The sequence below is a fragment of the Mastigoproctus giganteus genome, chromosome 8, assembly GCF_048544385.1.
Source record: "Mastigoproctus giganteus isolate SK-2022 chromosome 8, ASM4854438v1, whole genome shotgun sequence".
NCBI lineage: Eukaryota > Metazoa > Arthropoda > Arachnida > Uropygi > Thelyphonidae > Mastigoproctus > Mastigoproctus giganteus.
In genome coordinates, this window is record NC_143582.1 from 182,843,648 (window position 1) to 182,861,868 (window position 18,221).

The window sequence follows — 18,221 nt, forward strand, 5'->3', positions numbered from 1 at the left end:
ACTTTTACACTATTGAATGGTTGGTGGATCTGTAAGGGAGAATGCTGGTGTCAGTGGATAGTATCAATAGTCAGACTGATAGACACTACTACTATACAATAAATGAATAGATTGTGTGGTAATCTCCTAATTATTTTCATAGTATGCTTCATCTTTGCTTTGCTGTAGCAGAGCTACCAGTTGGTACATGTTGATATTCCTTTTGTAAACTTATATTGTAATTGAATACAGTGGTACCTCGGTATACGTCCGCTTTGGTATAAGTCCAACTTGATATACGTCCTGTTTGAATGCGAAAAATTTTGTTTGGTATACGACCTTTGTTTGGAATACGACTCGAGTGCGTCAAAATGAGCCACGACACCGCACGCTACCCTTGTTTACCTCTCTCAAGACAAAGCCACGACTCAGATGCCAGATCTTATCCCCCTCTCCAAAAACCAAATAAAAGCCGACCAAGGATGGATGCTAGCAAAGTACACGCGCCCGTCCTCACTCGGATTTTTACAAATAAAACCGACTGAGGACATATGCGTGCACAGTGTGCGCTTATGTCCTTGATCGACTGAATTTGGTTTTTGGAGAGGGGATAAGATCTGGCATCTCTGCCACAACTGCCCACGAGCTTCAGTACGACAGTTTCTACCATTCAGTGAACAACCTGTACTATAACTCTCTGTGAATTTTCACGTGATTTTGTGTTTTTTTGCGTAAATTTTTTGTAAATTCATTAACTATGAATTCTAAGAAAGTTAATGAGAAGAGCCAAGTAACGAAGAAAATGGTTAGGATCACCATGGAGGTGAAAAAAGAGATTGTTGATAAGTATGAAGGTGGCATGCGTATCCGGGACTCGGCTGCTGCATACCGTTTGCTGAGAACGGCGATATCTACGATTGTGAAAAACAAAGACTCTGCTAAGGGTGTGAAATCGATTACCAAACAAAGATCAAGGACATTGTATAATATGCCAATAACAATAGGATTTTTTCCCATGGGAACGGATTAATCATTTTCCCTTTATTTCTTACGGGAAAAATTTGTTTGGTATACATCCTGTTTGGTATAAGTCCAAGGATCTGGAACGGATTAAGGATGTATACCGAGGTACCACTGTATTTATTTTCAAAAACAACTCAAATAATATTCTTGTCTCAAGAGTACGTTACAACTTTGGTATCTTATTTCAATTTCTACCTAGTATACTTGGTAAAAAATAAAGCTGATGATGGACATCTAGAAAGGAAAGGGAATGACTGTCCTCCACCTCCAAGATGAAAGAAATATTGTCATTAATGATGTTAAGAAAAGATACAAAATTCCCTGTCATCTTTACTATGGTTCCATATGACTAGCATATCATTAAAAAAGCAAACTTATAGTTTAGGCATGTGAGGGAAAAAATGAGAAAGAGTGGAGGTTTCTAGATCTGATATGAAGTCTTCTGCTGGTGGAGGCAGTAGATTGTTCTTTCCGAGCCCCTTCTATAAGAAAAATTATCTATCAAATCTAAAATATTATCCACAGAAAGTGGCATAGGACTACCTGCATATGTATGTATTTTCGGCAGTTACAGGCCAGGCTGGGTTTGGCTTGGGGATGTCAGTAAACCTCAATTATACATGAAAGCTGGCCAGCATATTCCCAATTTGTTTGTAAATCTGCAAGCCTCTGAAAATTTAGCAAATTATTAAATAATCTTGCTGTTAATCACCGAGGAAGGTACGCCTAATAAAACTGAATGTAGGATTTGCTTTATTAATGTTCAATTAAATTTTCTAAGATAAAGCAGTTTTCTCCATTTTCTTCAAGTAATGGAGAAAAATGTCCTTTTTATCAGTTCCTTATTACTTGTTCAAACATGCCCAATGACAATATTAGAAGACTCTTCACTATGCCTTTAATTATGTTTTTAAATTAGGCTTTTTTCACAGGTGATATCGATCAAGAAATATGAAATTGTAAATCATATGCTACAATATTTACTGTGGCATATAAAGTGCTCAGATTCTCTTTATTTCCTGACTCACCTCTAGTTTTGCTGAAGAACAGCTACAATTGATTCTAATAGGCTTGGTGTTAATATTTTTAAACAACAATATAAATGGTTGATACATCTGGGAACACATCTGGATTCACTGCATAAATCTTAAGTCAGTCAAGAATTCTAACAGCATTTTGGTTTATGAAATGTGATCTTTCTCTCTTTCATAATCCAAACACTACACAGAAATATTTTGCCATCTAGATCCTATCTCACTTCCTCCATGCATCATTAATTTGTTTTTTGCCTTGAAATCCATTCTTTGGCCTATCATTTCAGCCAAATATTTTCTCATCAGAATGTTAAATGTAAAACTTGGATGTCCTACTGAGTCTTCTTGACATCAACTGTACCAACAAACTAAAGTATTGACTGTTACTGTTTGCTGGCAATATAAAGCAGTTCAGTGTTTTATAACACTGATCACTGGCCAAAATGACTTCCTTATCTGGTAATTTTTTCATTGTCAAATTCCATCCAAGACTATCAGAACCACTCTGTCAAACCAGTCACCTGTTTCAATCTTGTTCCTTATGTCTGGATTCAAGATAACATGTACAGAAAAATTACTTTAGATTCACTTGTATCAAACTTTTCACATTTACCTATTTCATAGGCTATCATTATCATTTAATTTATGTAAACTCCTCTAGCTTGGCTGTATTGGGGTATGTCCTTACTTTATTGGATGGCAATAAACAATTATATATATATAAACACTATTGTGATATCATACATTAATCCAATATAATAGTTGTGGAAGTTGATAAGTTGAATAAATTTAAGGAGGAACTGGACAGGCATTTGGAGGGAATGGTGTGATTTTTTTTTTTTTTTCCCCCGGCTGATGCTGCGTAAGCTCATGCACATGCTTTCTTGCATCACATGCCGCCACTACTACTATTAGTCCTTAATATAACTTCAAGAATGTCATAAAATATTTATATTTACAAAATAAAATTAAGACTTACGTTGACATGATGCTATCATAATGGTAAATTGAAAACAATAGTATAAAGAGTCAGTTTTAGAATAACTGTAGAAGAGAAATGAAACAGAGGTAGTAGTGTCAGTGCTGATCAAGCAGTGTTCCATGGTATCCACCTAACTACTTCAGACAGTGCAAATGTCTTTATCAATATTCCATGTTTTGGAGTTATAATGGAAACGAGTGGGAATATTCTTAATTTATAGCTGTAATTCTGCTGGTGCATCTGGGTATTCTGCTTTCGGATTCTGTTTTCATGTTATGAGGAACTTGTTGGAATATTTAGTACTGGTGGCAATGCCTATTATACTGGATTTTGTTTGGCTAGTGCACTCAAATGTTTGCCAGCCTGAGGTGGTTGCATGGCTGAGCTAGACTCTTTTAAAAGAATGCATAATATTATTAACAAAACAATCTTTGGACTATTGATGCATATCACATATATACTGATTTGAATGATATATAGGAATCTCATTCCATTTCTATTTCTGGCTAAAATGTGTGACTTGTTGAAATTCGAAAGATCACCTATTTAAAATCGCCCAGAACTTGACTTTCTTCAAAACTCTACTTTCTTCGAACTAACTTTCCTAATGGTGAAGTAATTTTCCTTGATAATTTTAATGTTTGCAATTGCAGCCAGCATTGATTTTATAGTTGCATGGATGCAACTAAAAGAGATGAGACATTGTCATTACTAATAATCTCACACAACCCATTTGCATAATAGAATACCAGACAATCCTTAACACACTCCTAACACCACTGACCTTTTCCTCATGAACAACTCTTCAAAGTCAATGTCAATACAGTCAATGACAGTGATCCTCTAGGCACTTCAGATCACAACGTGGTAATTGTCTCTCTCTAATAGCCATTTTCAGCCTCTGTGAGGGATGGTCTGCATGATTTTCATTCCTCTTTTCCTCTGTATTAAATTATTATCAGATATTCTTATACTAATATCTGCACAGATTGCATCAGTGAAATTATTCTTGTAAGATAAAATCTTTATTCCTCATTCCACCCTACTCTCATTCCTATAGCTAAACTATGGTTTTTCAATGAGGTATTCCAGTTAAGGATATTGTATATCACAGTTGGCTTGTATCCAACTCTCCAGCTTTACGTTTTGCCTAAAATCAAGCTCACAACAATTGTAAAAGTTATTAATCAAGCCCAAATTCTATTTTGAGAAGGCTGAAGTAGGAAACTGGCTTCTTGTCCAACTGATAGTCAAGTCTTCTAGTCTCTGGCCAAAACTATTGGTCAGAACTTTTGTCCACCTCTGATACTATTGTATCCTCATCTAAAATATATCTGACTTATTCATATCCTACTCCTCCTCTAACTCTTGCTTTGATGATCTTGGTAAATTTCCTCTTATTCACCAAACACCTCTCAATGCCTCCCAGCTGGATTCTTCTAATACCTTTCAGACAGGACATTAAACTGCACTTCATATTATAAAGGGACGCAAAAATCAGGGAACAAAATTGGAAAAAATAATAGACTGGACTTTAGGAAGTATATAGTTGGTCAATGGGAGAGCAGTATATAAGAATTGAACACCTATACTGCCTCCCTAGGTATCTGGGACTGACTGTCTGGTGAAATAAGGAACAGCTGGGTTGATTCCTTGTGACAACACACAGAGTATGATGAGAGTAGATACATTGTGGGGGGGGGGATTTATGAAAATTCTTTTTTTATTACATATACTTTATATTTGTATATTTTTATTTATTTATTTATCTATCCCCTTGTGATTAGATCCCCTTTTAAATAACTCCCCACTTGCGCATCTGACTATTACTTCACAGAAAATTCTAAGTTCAAGGGGAAAAGCTCTTATATGTGTTTAATTCCCTTGGATAGGCTTGTGCCCAGAACAACAAAAGACACACACATGTTGTATATAAAAAATCAGTTTATTATACATATTTACATGAGCATATTAAAACCAAAAAAATTTGAATTCATACATAAGACAACATGATTTAGTCTCACCTACATGTGTATATATATATATATTATAATCATACATCAGGTAAAATCAATACTAGCTGATATCAATCCCTTCCTTTCTAGATATATTTAATCCTGCATCCTTTAAATACCATTAGTAAAAGATATCCATTCCATTCTGCCCCCTTCTACATGTATAATACTGCATCAGTTAAACAAGAAATATCAATTCCATTCCATTCCTTTCTACATATACTTAATACTGCATCAATTAAACAAGCAATATCAATTCCATTCTTTCCCTTTCTACATGTCATATATCCAACATTCTAAATATCTTATATCTAATAAATTCCTCCCTTTTTAATGTTCTTCCTTCCTGATTCTTCCCTAAACTATCTTTACAATTAGGTATTTCTAAAGTCCTGCTGACCAATTTACTGGGTTTCTACAGTTCTTTGTGTATGTGAAGGTACTACTACAATCTAGCGACTTACTTGTAGAACTCGGCGGGGCGTCATCTTTCATCCTTCCTATCAGGTACAGCTTATCTTCACCGTCTGGGGCGGCGTCTTACTATTCTCGAAGAATTTGGCACAGGTAGTAGGGCTGCCAGGCATGTTTCGGCTTCATTTATTCAGCCCGCTTGATGCACTTCTCCTGTTCCGGAATGGCTACTTTCATGTCGGTCGGGGTTCCGATTCCATCCGATCCAGCACTTTGCTTTCCAAGATTTCAGGAATCTTGTTGAATCAAAAGATTGAATCAAATCAGGCTGATTTGATTCAACCTTTTTCTTGTGAGAGACTCGTTTATCTTCATATATTTCTTCCCAACTCCTAGACCTTTCCAAAGAGCCAACATTGACTATGTTCCACTCAAAAAACGCTGACTTTCTCAATGACTAACCCATTCTTACTAGCACTGACCAAACAAACATGTTTACTCACCTCACAAAAATCTCAACTTTGTGTCTCTTTCCAATCCTTTCACGGCCTTTTTTCCTTCATCTTAGTGCCGATTTTGCCACGCCTCTTCCCAGTGATTTCTTCCAATGTTATATCTCCTTTCGCATTTTATCTCATTCCATTTGTTGGAAAAACCCCTTATTCCGCCAGCCCAGTAGCACGTGATCAATACTCCCCTTTTTTTTTACAACCTGCTGGATCTGCAGCCATCCGGTGTACCCTTTGATGTTGCCGATTGTCCAAAAACAACTCTACCCCTCACATATAACGCCTTGTCTCCATAGCGTTCTAAAACCAAAAAAGTGACATTAGTGACCACAGCATCTATCTTTGGAAACTTGTGTGTGCTGCTTAAGAACCGACTTCGGGTTTTCAGTAAATTTCCCCTACTATTTCGACCCTGCATAAACATTAACTTGTTTGTCGCGCCAAACCCCATGCTGTTTTGCCGTAGTATTCTCCGTCTATTCCCTGCTTACAACGGAAGTTAATGCTAATGGCTCTGTTTTCATTTCTACTACCCACTAATTTTATAATTCTTACTGAATAATTCTTGTTATTGAAACTGCGGATATTACCATTTTATCCTACTAATGGCAAGAATCCAAAGGAAAACTAACTTCCAAAGTCTTAATAAAAAAATTTATTTTTGTAAGATTTTCAAATCTTACAACAGGTTATATGAATAGATTATATAAACTTTTTTTTCTTCCCCTAATGCAGCAAAAGCCTGGCTTTCTTTGATCTTTTAGCCTTTACTAGCATTAATAATCCTTTTCTGGCCTGATGAGAAGATTCCACAAGTGGCCTAAAAATGTTGCTCCATAGTTTTATTTTTAAGTTGAAATATATTACTTAGGTAAACTGTATTTATCTTAGCTGCACTGATCTTTATGCCCAAAATATTGTCAATCAACTGGATACTAATTTCCATTAGCAAACATAGTGTAAAGTGTGTTGTACAGCGTGGTCCATAGGTCAGTTTACTAAGAAAGGATGCAACTTAACAAAAACAGCAGAAAATTTTCTTTAAATGTAACAAATAGTATAATGTAATAATAACAATGATAAACACGGAATATTTCAGGTCTAACTGACTGATTTCTGTTTTGTAGGTGAAAAAAACCTTACATTTGGTAATTGTCAAATGTGTTTCTTGCATCCAACTATTAAATGTCAGTTGCCATTTCCCATATGTGCAACTAATCTAAGTCATTTTGAAGCAAAATGGCCTGCTTATGGTCATTAAACCCTCTTTCTATCTTTAAATCATCAGCAAACTTTGACAATTTCTCCTACCCTCCCTTATCAATGTCATTAAGGATGATAAAATACAGAAGTGGCCCCCAACACTGATGTCTGAAGGACTCCACTTGCTACTGAGGGACTCCATTTTCTACAATGGTTCACCCAGAGGCTGCCATAAGAATAAACTTAAGGTCATCACCAGATGTAGTCTATTTTATAAGTAAAGGGGTGATTTTGGTACTTTGATTTTTAGATTACTTTTGCTTAAAATTAATCATATAAATGTATAACAAAACAATGCAGAGAATTAGTTAGTTAGTTATTTGGTTTTTAGGAGCATTAGCAACTAAGGTTATATTGCTCTGGGATATGCGGTGGTCATTCCCTGACCTTTACGCATCCTCCGTATTTGGTGGTGACGGGCTCGAACACCGGTCTAATCAAGAAGCGTGTGCTACGTACTGCTGCTCCTTCCCACCTGGCTACGGAGGCGCCTGCAGAGAATTGATTCCGATTCTATTTCAATCTTGGTCTGTAGCAGAAGTAAAATATCTGCATTCACCCTCTTTTTCCTACTTCTTAAATACGCTGTGTATGGTGGTGACCTTGAGTTCATTCTTGTGGCAGTAGGCCTGTGTCCATTGATGACTATTCTCCACCTGCTATCTTTTAAGCAGCCCTTCATCCAACAAAGGATTTTGCCATTAATCCCAATTTTCTCCAGTTTATATAATAATCATCTTTCATGGAAACTGTATCAAATGCTCTACTGAAGTCAAATTAAATAATGTCAAATTTGTTTCTTGCATCCAACTATTCAATGGCTTTATCATAATAATTAACTAGATCAGTTGGTCAAGACTTCAAGAACCCATCCTGTGCTTGATTAAGGATATCATTCCTATTGAGATGATCCAGCATCATATCCTTAACCAGATTCCATGATCATTACTACCACTGAAGTTGAACTCACTTGTTTATAGCTGCCCATCCCATCTTTCGCTCCTTCTCCTTTGTGGACTGGGGAAACATTAGCACTTCTTCAGTTCAAGGGATTTCCCCAGAGTCTAATAATGATCTTGTTGACATCCTCAACAGGATGACACAGTCACAAGCAGCCTCTTTAGTATAACAGGATATATACTATCCACTTTTAGAGTCTTATCTTTGCTTGGATTCAGTAGTTTACTCCATTTACACTTTGCTGAGATTGATTCCTTAATTTACACTAACCTAACTACTTGTTACTGATCTTCCCCCCAAGTTTTTTTGAATGGTCTGTCAACTGTAAAGATCATTGTAAAGTACCTATTCAACTCATCTGCCACTGGGCTTTCCAATTATATCAAGGGACCATTCTGATTCATTTTCTTCTTTTTGAATTTGTGCACAAAACAATTCTTTGCCTAAATGTTTAACTCTTTTTTTCTAGTGGTTTCCCATACTCAGCATTTGTCTGTCTTATCCCAGCAATGGTTTTGTTACATATTCACTTATCCATGCATATGTAACAAAACCACTGATTCATATGATACTAAATGTATTTTTATTGTGTATTATGTTGGTAGATGCCATGTATTCACAGGCCTATATGCATGTTTTATGGGATGAAAAATCTCAAATAACTTATGGGGGTAGAAACATCCTACTTCATCTAATTGAGATTAGCAAACTAAAACTCTGATTGAAGAGACTTTTAAGAGCATAGCAGTTATGAACAAAACAAAGAAATGAAATAGCAAAAAATATGAAAAGAAAAAGGAAAGAGAATAAACAAAACAAAAAGTAAAAAAGTGCAGCAAATGTGCATTCCAAAGCACATATTTTGTTAATGCACATATTCATATTGATACATACAATATAATAAATTTGGTAAAAGGATAAAACCAAATACAGAAAATATATTACAATGATCAAAACCAATTATCATTTTTCATTCCCACTTACTTTTCCTTCCAGTTGTAGTAACACATTCACCTGACCATTATCTTTGGTGAATCCCTGATAACTCATATTGTGAGCTGCACGCTGGGTACATATAAAAACATCCCCTGATTTTAATTCGAAAGCAACATATTTCATATCTGGCCTTACCCAACAATTGGTCTGACCATACATTGTCTCAGGTCTCAGAGTTGCAGCAACAAGAAAAAGTGAATGACTTGAGAGAAAACTGTAAAATAAAAAAAATGTTAAATTTTATTAAAAAAATTAAAATAGAGCATAAAGTATTTTAAAAATTAATACAAAAAATAAAATTGATAAATTAATTATGTTCCTTACCAATCAAATAAATAACATAAAATAAAATGTATATACAAGGATTGCTAAAAAAAAATTCAAATTTAAAAATAATAAAAATCTTCCAAAATTAATTGCCAGGAGATACTAATAAAACCATGAGTACAAATAAAGTAACTATTGTAATCGAGACATTTCCAAGATCTTATTTTGAATCTTCCCTTCAATCCAAAGGTTCAAAGAATGATGTAATACAGTCTGTTTCTGCAATTACTACTGGTCACATACTCTTTAAAATGCTTTCCGGCCTGAGAAGCAGATTGAACACTGAATCTCAAATCCCACCATTTGGTAATGTGGTAGTTGCAAACTTTGTACACACCTTTGTAGCTGCACTTACAATAAGTTACTTTAAATGCATTCACATGGTCTTATTTGTATCTCCTTACCATAAATTTCATCTTCAATGAACAGCCATGTAACATTCCACCCACAATACATTAATCTTCCAAATATTTCTAATTTATTGCTATACAGAATTCTTTTTTAAATAAGCATGTGCATATGTGGTAATACTGATGCAACTCAATAAGTCCAGGTCCAGATGTTTCAAGTATCTGCATAAATTATTCAAAAAATATCAACACTATTGCTACAGTGCATGAAGATTTCTGTATGACTGAAGATCCTTACTGATATCTTGGGCACATCTTTCAGTAACAGTTACACCACAGATGACTTCTTCTGTGGATGACTTCCCTCAACATGAATCATTAAAGAGGCTTCCATCCTGCAGCAGATTGATAATGGCTGCAGTTTACCTTTTTAGATGACTTCTTATAAATGTAATAATAGGTCCAAAGACTGACGATGACAGAAAAAAAAACATATCTATCTATACATTAAAACGTTTTCCTCCTAGTGATATTTATTCAAGCCAATGGGAGAAGACGGCGAGGAAATTATGTCACTACAAATGCAATTAATTATTTACAACTGCCACCGCAGCGTTCACCAATCTTGTGCACATGATCCACTGTCTAACATTTGATATTCCACTGTAACATTTTTTGTATATTAATGAATATTGTATATTTGTAAATACTCTAGTTCAGTAATTTGTAAATACAGTATTCTAAATATTTGTATAGTTTGTAAATATTTCAGTCCTGCTCTTTTGGATGCAACAATATTTCTCATGTACTAAGTGTAAGTGTGTTTAGGGTCAAGCGGCACCAGGGGTTTCCCCCATCTCCACGTAGTTTACATTGTGGTGTGTTACAGTACGCTGTAAATGCCAGAGATTTAAGTGTGTGGGTCTTGGATTGTTTAATGTCATGTACCGTTGTTCTTCTGGTCGTTTAGTGGCTAAACCTCAATTGGAGCCCAATGTTGCCCCACTTACGACCCGTGGATGCAGACCAGGAACCCAGTAGCTTATATGCACTCTGGCAGGTCCTGCCACCTAATTTCCTGAGATTTCGGTGGCTAGGACCTAAAAAAAAAAAAAAAAAAAAAACACGGGGCCACTTAAGTTTAGAAAAGCCAGGAGGGGTTAATGTGGTCCAGTTTTCAGTTTAGAAATTGTTAATTTTGATTAGTTGTGTGGGGTTTATGCTGCCGTATTAGTCAGAGTAGGGGGAAGAGACTGAAGACTGGCGGGAAAGACAGAAGTATGGGGTCGATAGGGAAGTCGATAGGGAGGTCGATAGGGAGGAAACAGGAAGACCATCTCCTCCTCCCCCCTGCCAGGGATATGAAAAAAAAAAAAAAAAAGGTACCAGGCAAGGGAGCTGGTAGAGATCGCCATTTGGCTACATGGCAGTGAGGCTGCATCAGTTGTAGTGTAGTCATAAGTCCGGTAGTAGAGTCATTCGTGGGATAGTGTCCCGTCCAAGTTGAATGTCTTTGTTTTGGTTCTCTATCTTCATTCAGTATATTTGTCAGTTTCATTTATGTCTCATATTTGTTGGTACATAGGCAGGGTTTCTTGGTAGACAGATAGTAGCTTCCACATAATTTTCATTCTGGGGTGTGTCCTAAAGGATGTTTTTTTTTTTTTTTGTTATCTGGCTGGTTGCCTTTCACTCCTGGTGTATTGCATATAGGGTTCTCCTTCTTGAGAAGAGTTCTTGAGCGAAGTTGGTCAGGGCTCTGTATTCCTCCTCCGAATCCAATAGGTGAAACTCTTGCCCTCTGGGGAGGTATCTTATACTCGTGATTAGAATGCACCTGAGATCCTCGTATTGCGGACAGTCGTACATGAGGTGTTCCCAGGTTTCGATCTCTCCACATGTACAGCATGGGTCCTCTACAAGGGCGAAGTCTATTAACTTTGCGTTAAAGGGGCCGTGTCCAGTTAGCAAGTATGTTGTTTGCAACCCCGGAAAGAACCAAGTAGGCGATTTTGGATAGATTTTTTCAAGTTGCAGTAAGAATTTGTGGGTGATTGCTCCTTTGGTTGTTTCTGCCCACCACAACTGCAGCAGGTGAGACTGAAGCCGGATCTTTTCTGCCTTATGGTTGTTTGTTGGGTCTATTGTAAATTCCAAGAAAGTGGTGGTTATTCCCTTAGATAAGTAGTAGAGGAGTCCTGTTCTTGCGATTTCAAGATCAAGTGGAAGTACTGCTGCTATCACCTGAAGTGCTGGGTTACTCACCGTTCTGCATGCACGGGTGGTAGTGAGGAGGATGGTGCGTTGAATTGCATCCAGGGTTCTCTTATTTATGACCAAGGCAGTTTTGTCATACCAGATTGCTGAAGCGTATGTAATTATTGGGAGGAAGGTTGTCTTGTAGTATAAGGCTAGGGTACATTTTTTGAGACCCCAGTCTCGCCTTGTGACCCTAGCTGTCATGGCAGAGTAGTTTCTGATCTTTTGTCTTAGGAATTTGAGATGTGGTTGGAAGGATAAGTTATTGTCTAGTATGACACCCAGGTGTTTTAGCTGACTAGCAAACTTGATAGCTGTCCATCAATCTTAATCTGGGGTGGTCGTCTCAGTTGCAGGGTTCCTTTGAGCAGTGCCGACAATGTCTTTGTCGGTGAAATTGTTAAGAAATTCTTCTTGGTCCACTGTTGGAGTATCTGCAGGGTTTGATTAGCTAGGATTTCCAATTGGGCTCTGGAGTTTGCTTGCACTGTCAAAATCAGGTCATCTGCAAAGGCCTGCACCCCACTGCGCCTCTATTCTCAAGAACTCATCAAATACCAAGTTCCAGAGGAGTGGGCCCAATACAGACCCCTGTGGACATCCTCTGTGTACTGTTCTTGCGATCTTTTTGTATGGAGTGTTTATCTCAATTTTTTTTTGTGAGAGATAGGTTTCTATGACTTTATAGAGGTTGATGGGTACTTTAGCTTTCCTGAGTCTGCCCAAGACGCTCGTCCACCAGAGTGAGTCGAACGCCCTGGCAAAATCAATCGCTATTACGAGGAAATATTTGTTGTCACATTCTTTGACTTTGTTAGTTAGGTTTCTGAGGGCTTCTGTTGTGGAGGATCCCGGTTTAAATCCAAACTGATTCCCAGCTAGGAGGCCAGCTGCTTCGTAGTGTTGAAGGATTCGACTAAGAAATTAGAGGGCACTCTGATTTCTTAGTTGGACTCTTGATGATAAGTTTGATGTTGGCCGTTTTCCATTTTGTTGGGAATTTCCCTACCTCTAGGCATTTGTTGAACAGGTTGTGGTGTATATTCTATTACTTTTTTAAGTATTTCGTGTTCTATCATGTCTAGGCCGGGACGTTTTCTCTTTCTCATCCAGGCAGCAGCAGTACTGAGCTCCTCCATGGTGAAGGGGGGCTCCATGATTTGTGTATTGTAGTTCAGGTTTTCTTGACAAAGATGATTTTGTTCTTGTAGAGTTGGGACTGCCGGTTCCTTGAATATGGCATTCAAGATGTTGTCCACCGATTGTTCCCAAGTTATTTCTCATGTACTATGGAACCCGAAGCAAAAGGCCTTTTCCTAAGTGACCTATGTAAACGCAGGTAAATAAATCAGCCAATATTACATAGCAATATTGGCTGAAGTCCAGTATAGTATACACTGGCAGGTACTTCGATGAAAGCTAGGAAGATGGCAATAATTGACAGGTGAAGGCACCTCCCTTTTCTGATTGTTTTGTGTCGTCGAGGAGGGGGAGGCTTAGCTTAGGTAGGGTGTTTATCCCTTCATTCCGCTGTTTTAAAATGGGAAAACAAATTCCCGATTTAAAAACAGCAGTAAATGTGGGGAAAAACACCCTAGGCATATCAACCTAGGAGGACAGTGGGTGGGGAAAGTAGTGGCATCTGCCAATCACTGATTTGTCCCTGTCTGTTTGTCAAAATACGGGAGTCACAACTTGTCAATCACTGCTTTCCCACTGTTTTGCTTGCCGCCATGTTGGAGGGTGTACACTGTTCTGGAATTTTACCGCAATATTTATTCGACCTTGAGAATACTGCATACTACAAATGCACAGGCAAATAATTACATAGGTCATTTCCTGATTAGATATCGACCTGTCTCGACAGGCGTGTCTTTTACATAGAAAAGATTTGATTTACTCTGTATACCTCTACATTTTAGAAAAGTGTGTGCGGGAACGGGCGAGCAAAGCGAGAAGCTCCTAGTGTATATTAAGATATCTTTGGAAATGAGGAAAATGGTCATGGTATGACTTCCTGAAAAAGTTCATAACATCAGATGAAACCTAGCTACATCATTATGAATGCAGAGAACAAAGTTGAGAGTGCCATATGGACATCTCAAACCTCTACAGTACCAAAGAAAGCAAATATGGTGCCATCTGTTGGTAAGGTTATGGCAAAAACAGGGGCACAACAAATCCTAGGTGCTGGGTCACCATAGCACCTAGTAATTTCTGCCTTCAAACAAATTTTGATTTAAATTACAACTAAGATTTAGGCTGCTTGGGAATTTTGCTGCAAAGTTGCAACAGAGTTATGCTTGCGAGGTGCCACTGCAGCCTGCAATCACACTGTAATTAGTTAGTCTGGAGGGAAAAAAGGAAAATATAATAAAATAACAATAACAAAAAAAAAAAAAAAAAAAAACAATGAAAATGAAGGGCAGTACTCACTCCAGAAAGCACAACAGCACAGAACTTCCATAAGGCTATGCAACTGCAGCTGGAATAAGCCAAGGACTCCAAACATGAGTATACCTAAAAGCAAACATCAACTCTCACTTCAAGAAGAAAACAAAAAATATGAAGGATGACAAAGAAATATTTTGGGGGGAGATGCAATGATCTTTTCATCAGGAAGGCATCATCTACTATGGATCCCAAACGGTCATTTTTTCAGATATGGCTTGCATATAAGAAAGCCAACTGGCCATTGATATCCCTGTATGACTGAGAAAGACTAGTAGGAAAAAAATTTACTTAAATATGGAAGATACATTATAAATTTTGCATATCTGTAATATGTAGGTACTTCTCCTGAATCTAAGAATTTTCTCATTATGGTGGCTAAATATTTAACTTCCACTTTTGCAGCTTCTTTTAATATAACTGGATAGATTCCATCTAGCCTAGGCACTCTATTTACTTTTGGCTGTAGCAATTTCTCTTTCAACTCACAATCAGTATGATGACCCAGTTCACAAATCTAATCATGAATCTTCATGAACAGGCTCAACAATCATCAGCAATTATACCATTCACATTCTGTGGACCAATGTGATTCATGTCTTTCCTTCTATTGTTGAGATATGCAAAAGAATGCTGCTTACTGCTGTTCTTTGCAATATTAGCCAAAGACTTCCCATAATCTGCCTTGGCCTGCATCACTCCCCGAATAACTTGAATCTACAGCAGTTTGTACTTATTGTAGGACCCTGTATCACTTGATAATTCATAATCATTACATGCACTTTTCTTCTCTGCTATTAGTCTCATTATTAGCTCATCTGTCCATTTTGGTCTAAACCTTAAACGATATCATAGTTGATATAAAGTGGCCTCTATGATTACTTCTCTGAACACTTCCCATTTAATATTTTCATTTTTAAATATCAGTTGGTCCCACTGAAAAGTGTTTAAAAAATGCCCATCTCATTACAATCACCTTTGCAAAAACAAGAACCATCCCTTTACCCTTGACAGTAGAATACATTTGAATACATTCCGCATCAATATGGCATGATCACTGCCACAAAAAATTTCCTGTACTTGAAGATTCTTAATACATGATGAATCATTGCTGATAACCAAATCAAGAATACTGCTTTCTCTTACTGACTCTCTCTCTTAACATGTTAATGGTACAGCAGTCATCCAGCAAATTGAGTGGCCAATCCACAAGTTCCAACTGACATCTGGAAAGATATTAATCATATAACTGTCTGATTGTATCAGACAATTTTAGAAACAGATTGTGTATGCTTGAAGGTGTCTCCACAAGAATTCATTTTAACAAATTGCTTGAGTCCCAGTTTGATAACAAATAGCAAACCATTCTCTTCTCCTGTAGTACTGATCTACTGCCCTGCTGTTCCTTGCAACACAGAAGGAACCCCAACATCTGGTCATAACTGATCATCTCTAACATGTTCACATTTCCATAGCATTCTTTGTTATAAACATACTGTACAATAGGAACTGATGATGTATTTTCCCATCGTGAAGCAACACATCTTTCAAAATTTTCATGTTGAACTGTCTATAAAAAGACACCCTCTTTTGAATTGCGAATAATACCAATTTCTTCAAGACCAAACAAATCAAATCACAGAGATTTGGCAAAAACTTGAAGTGACGTCTCTTTCTGTAAGTGGAAGACTTGCAACCAGGGTCCAGTAATATACCTGATAAAAATAGGAGCCATGGATAACATTAACCACAACAAGGGAATTCAGATCGAAAACAATCATATACATATCTTTAAGAATAGAGTCCTAACCCAAATTAAAAAAATTAAGCTTAAACTTCTTAACCGCAACCCCCCCCAAACTAAGAAGTAGAAGCAGATCTAGATCAATTCCTAGAAACAGAAGATCTTAACTGGTAAAGTTTTCCGACAGTATTATTTAGATTATATAATTAAGCTTGTTTATTTAATTTTATCTCATTTTATTCTACTTTACTTTAAACAATTTTTATTTCTATTTATTTAACTTTTATCACATATCCTTAAATGTGTATCAACATCCCCATTACGCCAATACCTGCAGTAATGATACCCTCAGAGCACAAGTAAACACTGGTATCGAGACTATAAAGATAACCCCCCATTGGCATCATCCACTAAATCACCTGGTGACGAGATTAACTAAACAACAGTCTCTCTCTCTCTCTCTCTCACTCTATACACACAGGGTGTCTCAAAAATACACGGCATAACTTCAGGAATGAGTTCCTCACATGTAGACAATAAAAATATTTTATAACATAGTTCCAGAAATGCTTGGTTTCCGAGTTTTGAAGGTCTGTCTATGACACTTAACTGTTCACATCACCTTATAGTAATTGTTTAAAATATCCACCTTCTGCCTGAATACTGGCCTCACAGCGACGTCTCATGGACTTGCGAAGACAACGCCAAATTCCTGGCATGTTTCGTATTGTCTCACAACCTACAACAATTTGATTGCGGAGAGTTTCCACATGAGCTACCAGAGTCGAAAACACCAATGACTTTAAATGGCCCCACAAGAAGATATCTAGTGGGTTTAAATCAGTGAGCATCAAGGCCAGACAGTTGGTCCACCTCTACCTATCCACCGACCAGGAAACCTTCGATTTAGGTAACTGCAGGCTAGGTGGCTGAAATGTGTGGGAGTGCCATTGTGCATGAACTGTGCTTGCTGACGAATGATCAGTGGCGTGTCGTCCAAGAAATCAGGCATGTTGTTTTCCAGAAAGTTTCTGTACGCCTGCCCTGTAAATTTGTTTGGAAGTACATGGGGCCCAAATAACTTATTACCAAAAACACCCGCCCAGATGTTGAAGCTGAACTGTAGTTGGTGATGTGATGGAAGAATTGCATATGGATTTTCCTCAGCCCATACATGCTAGAATTTTTTTCAGCCTGGACTGTACTTGTTAACAGGAGAGACTGCTTCTACAGGGATGAGATACACTTAAATAGAAAGGGTGCAAGAATATTTGCTGATGCTATCAAGGCAGTGTTAGGTGGGTCGGAAAACTACTAGCTTGGGGGGGGGATACAAAGACTAATAGATTAACAATAGCCACTGGCAGAGGTGAAAGTGATTCTTGTACTGCTTCTATTGGAATGAGCAGAAGACTGAAAAACAAGATGCAGGATATTTCAGAGACTGCTGGGAGTCATTGTGGTACAAGTAAACACATGGGTTGTGTTAGGGTAGCTAAGAATAGAAACAGGTGCATGTATACTTGCGTGTACACCAGTGCTAGGAGTTTGGTAAATAAATTTGATGAATTTGACGTATTGCTCAAAGCATCAAAGGTGGATATTGTTGGGATATCAAAGACGTGGTGTCACAGAGATAAAAGGAATGCAGAACTGGAATTCGGGGAGTACAACGTCTACAGAAAGGATAGACAGGATACGAAGGGAGGAGGGGTTATGCTATTAGTTAAGAAACACATAAAATCCAAGGAAGTGAAGCCAGTCGACATAGCTGGACAGCACAGTCGAGTCAGTTTGATGTGACATAAGCATTGGGAGATCAAAATTGAAAGTAGGAGTGTGCTATAGGCCTAAGGACTCTGAGTATAATAAGAAACTGTACAGGGAAATACAGTGGGCCAGTACATCAGAGAGT

General features: G+C 37.4%; 1 protein-coding gene across 1 annotated transcript in view; it reads right to left on the minus strand.

The window, feature by feature from the left end:
• LeuRS (Leucyl-tRNA synthetase) overlaps positions 1 to 18,221 on the minus strand; it is a 248,471-nt gene that overhangs the window by 154,500 nt on the left and 75,750 nt on the right. Inside the window, exon 9 of the mRNA XM_090379080.1 lies at positions 9,164 to 9,389. Coding sequence (XP_090235206.1) covers positions 9,164 to 9,389 — 226 coding nt within the window. The remainder of the gene's footprint in view (positions 1 to 9,163; positions 9,390 to 18,221) is intronic.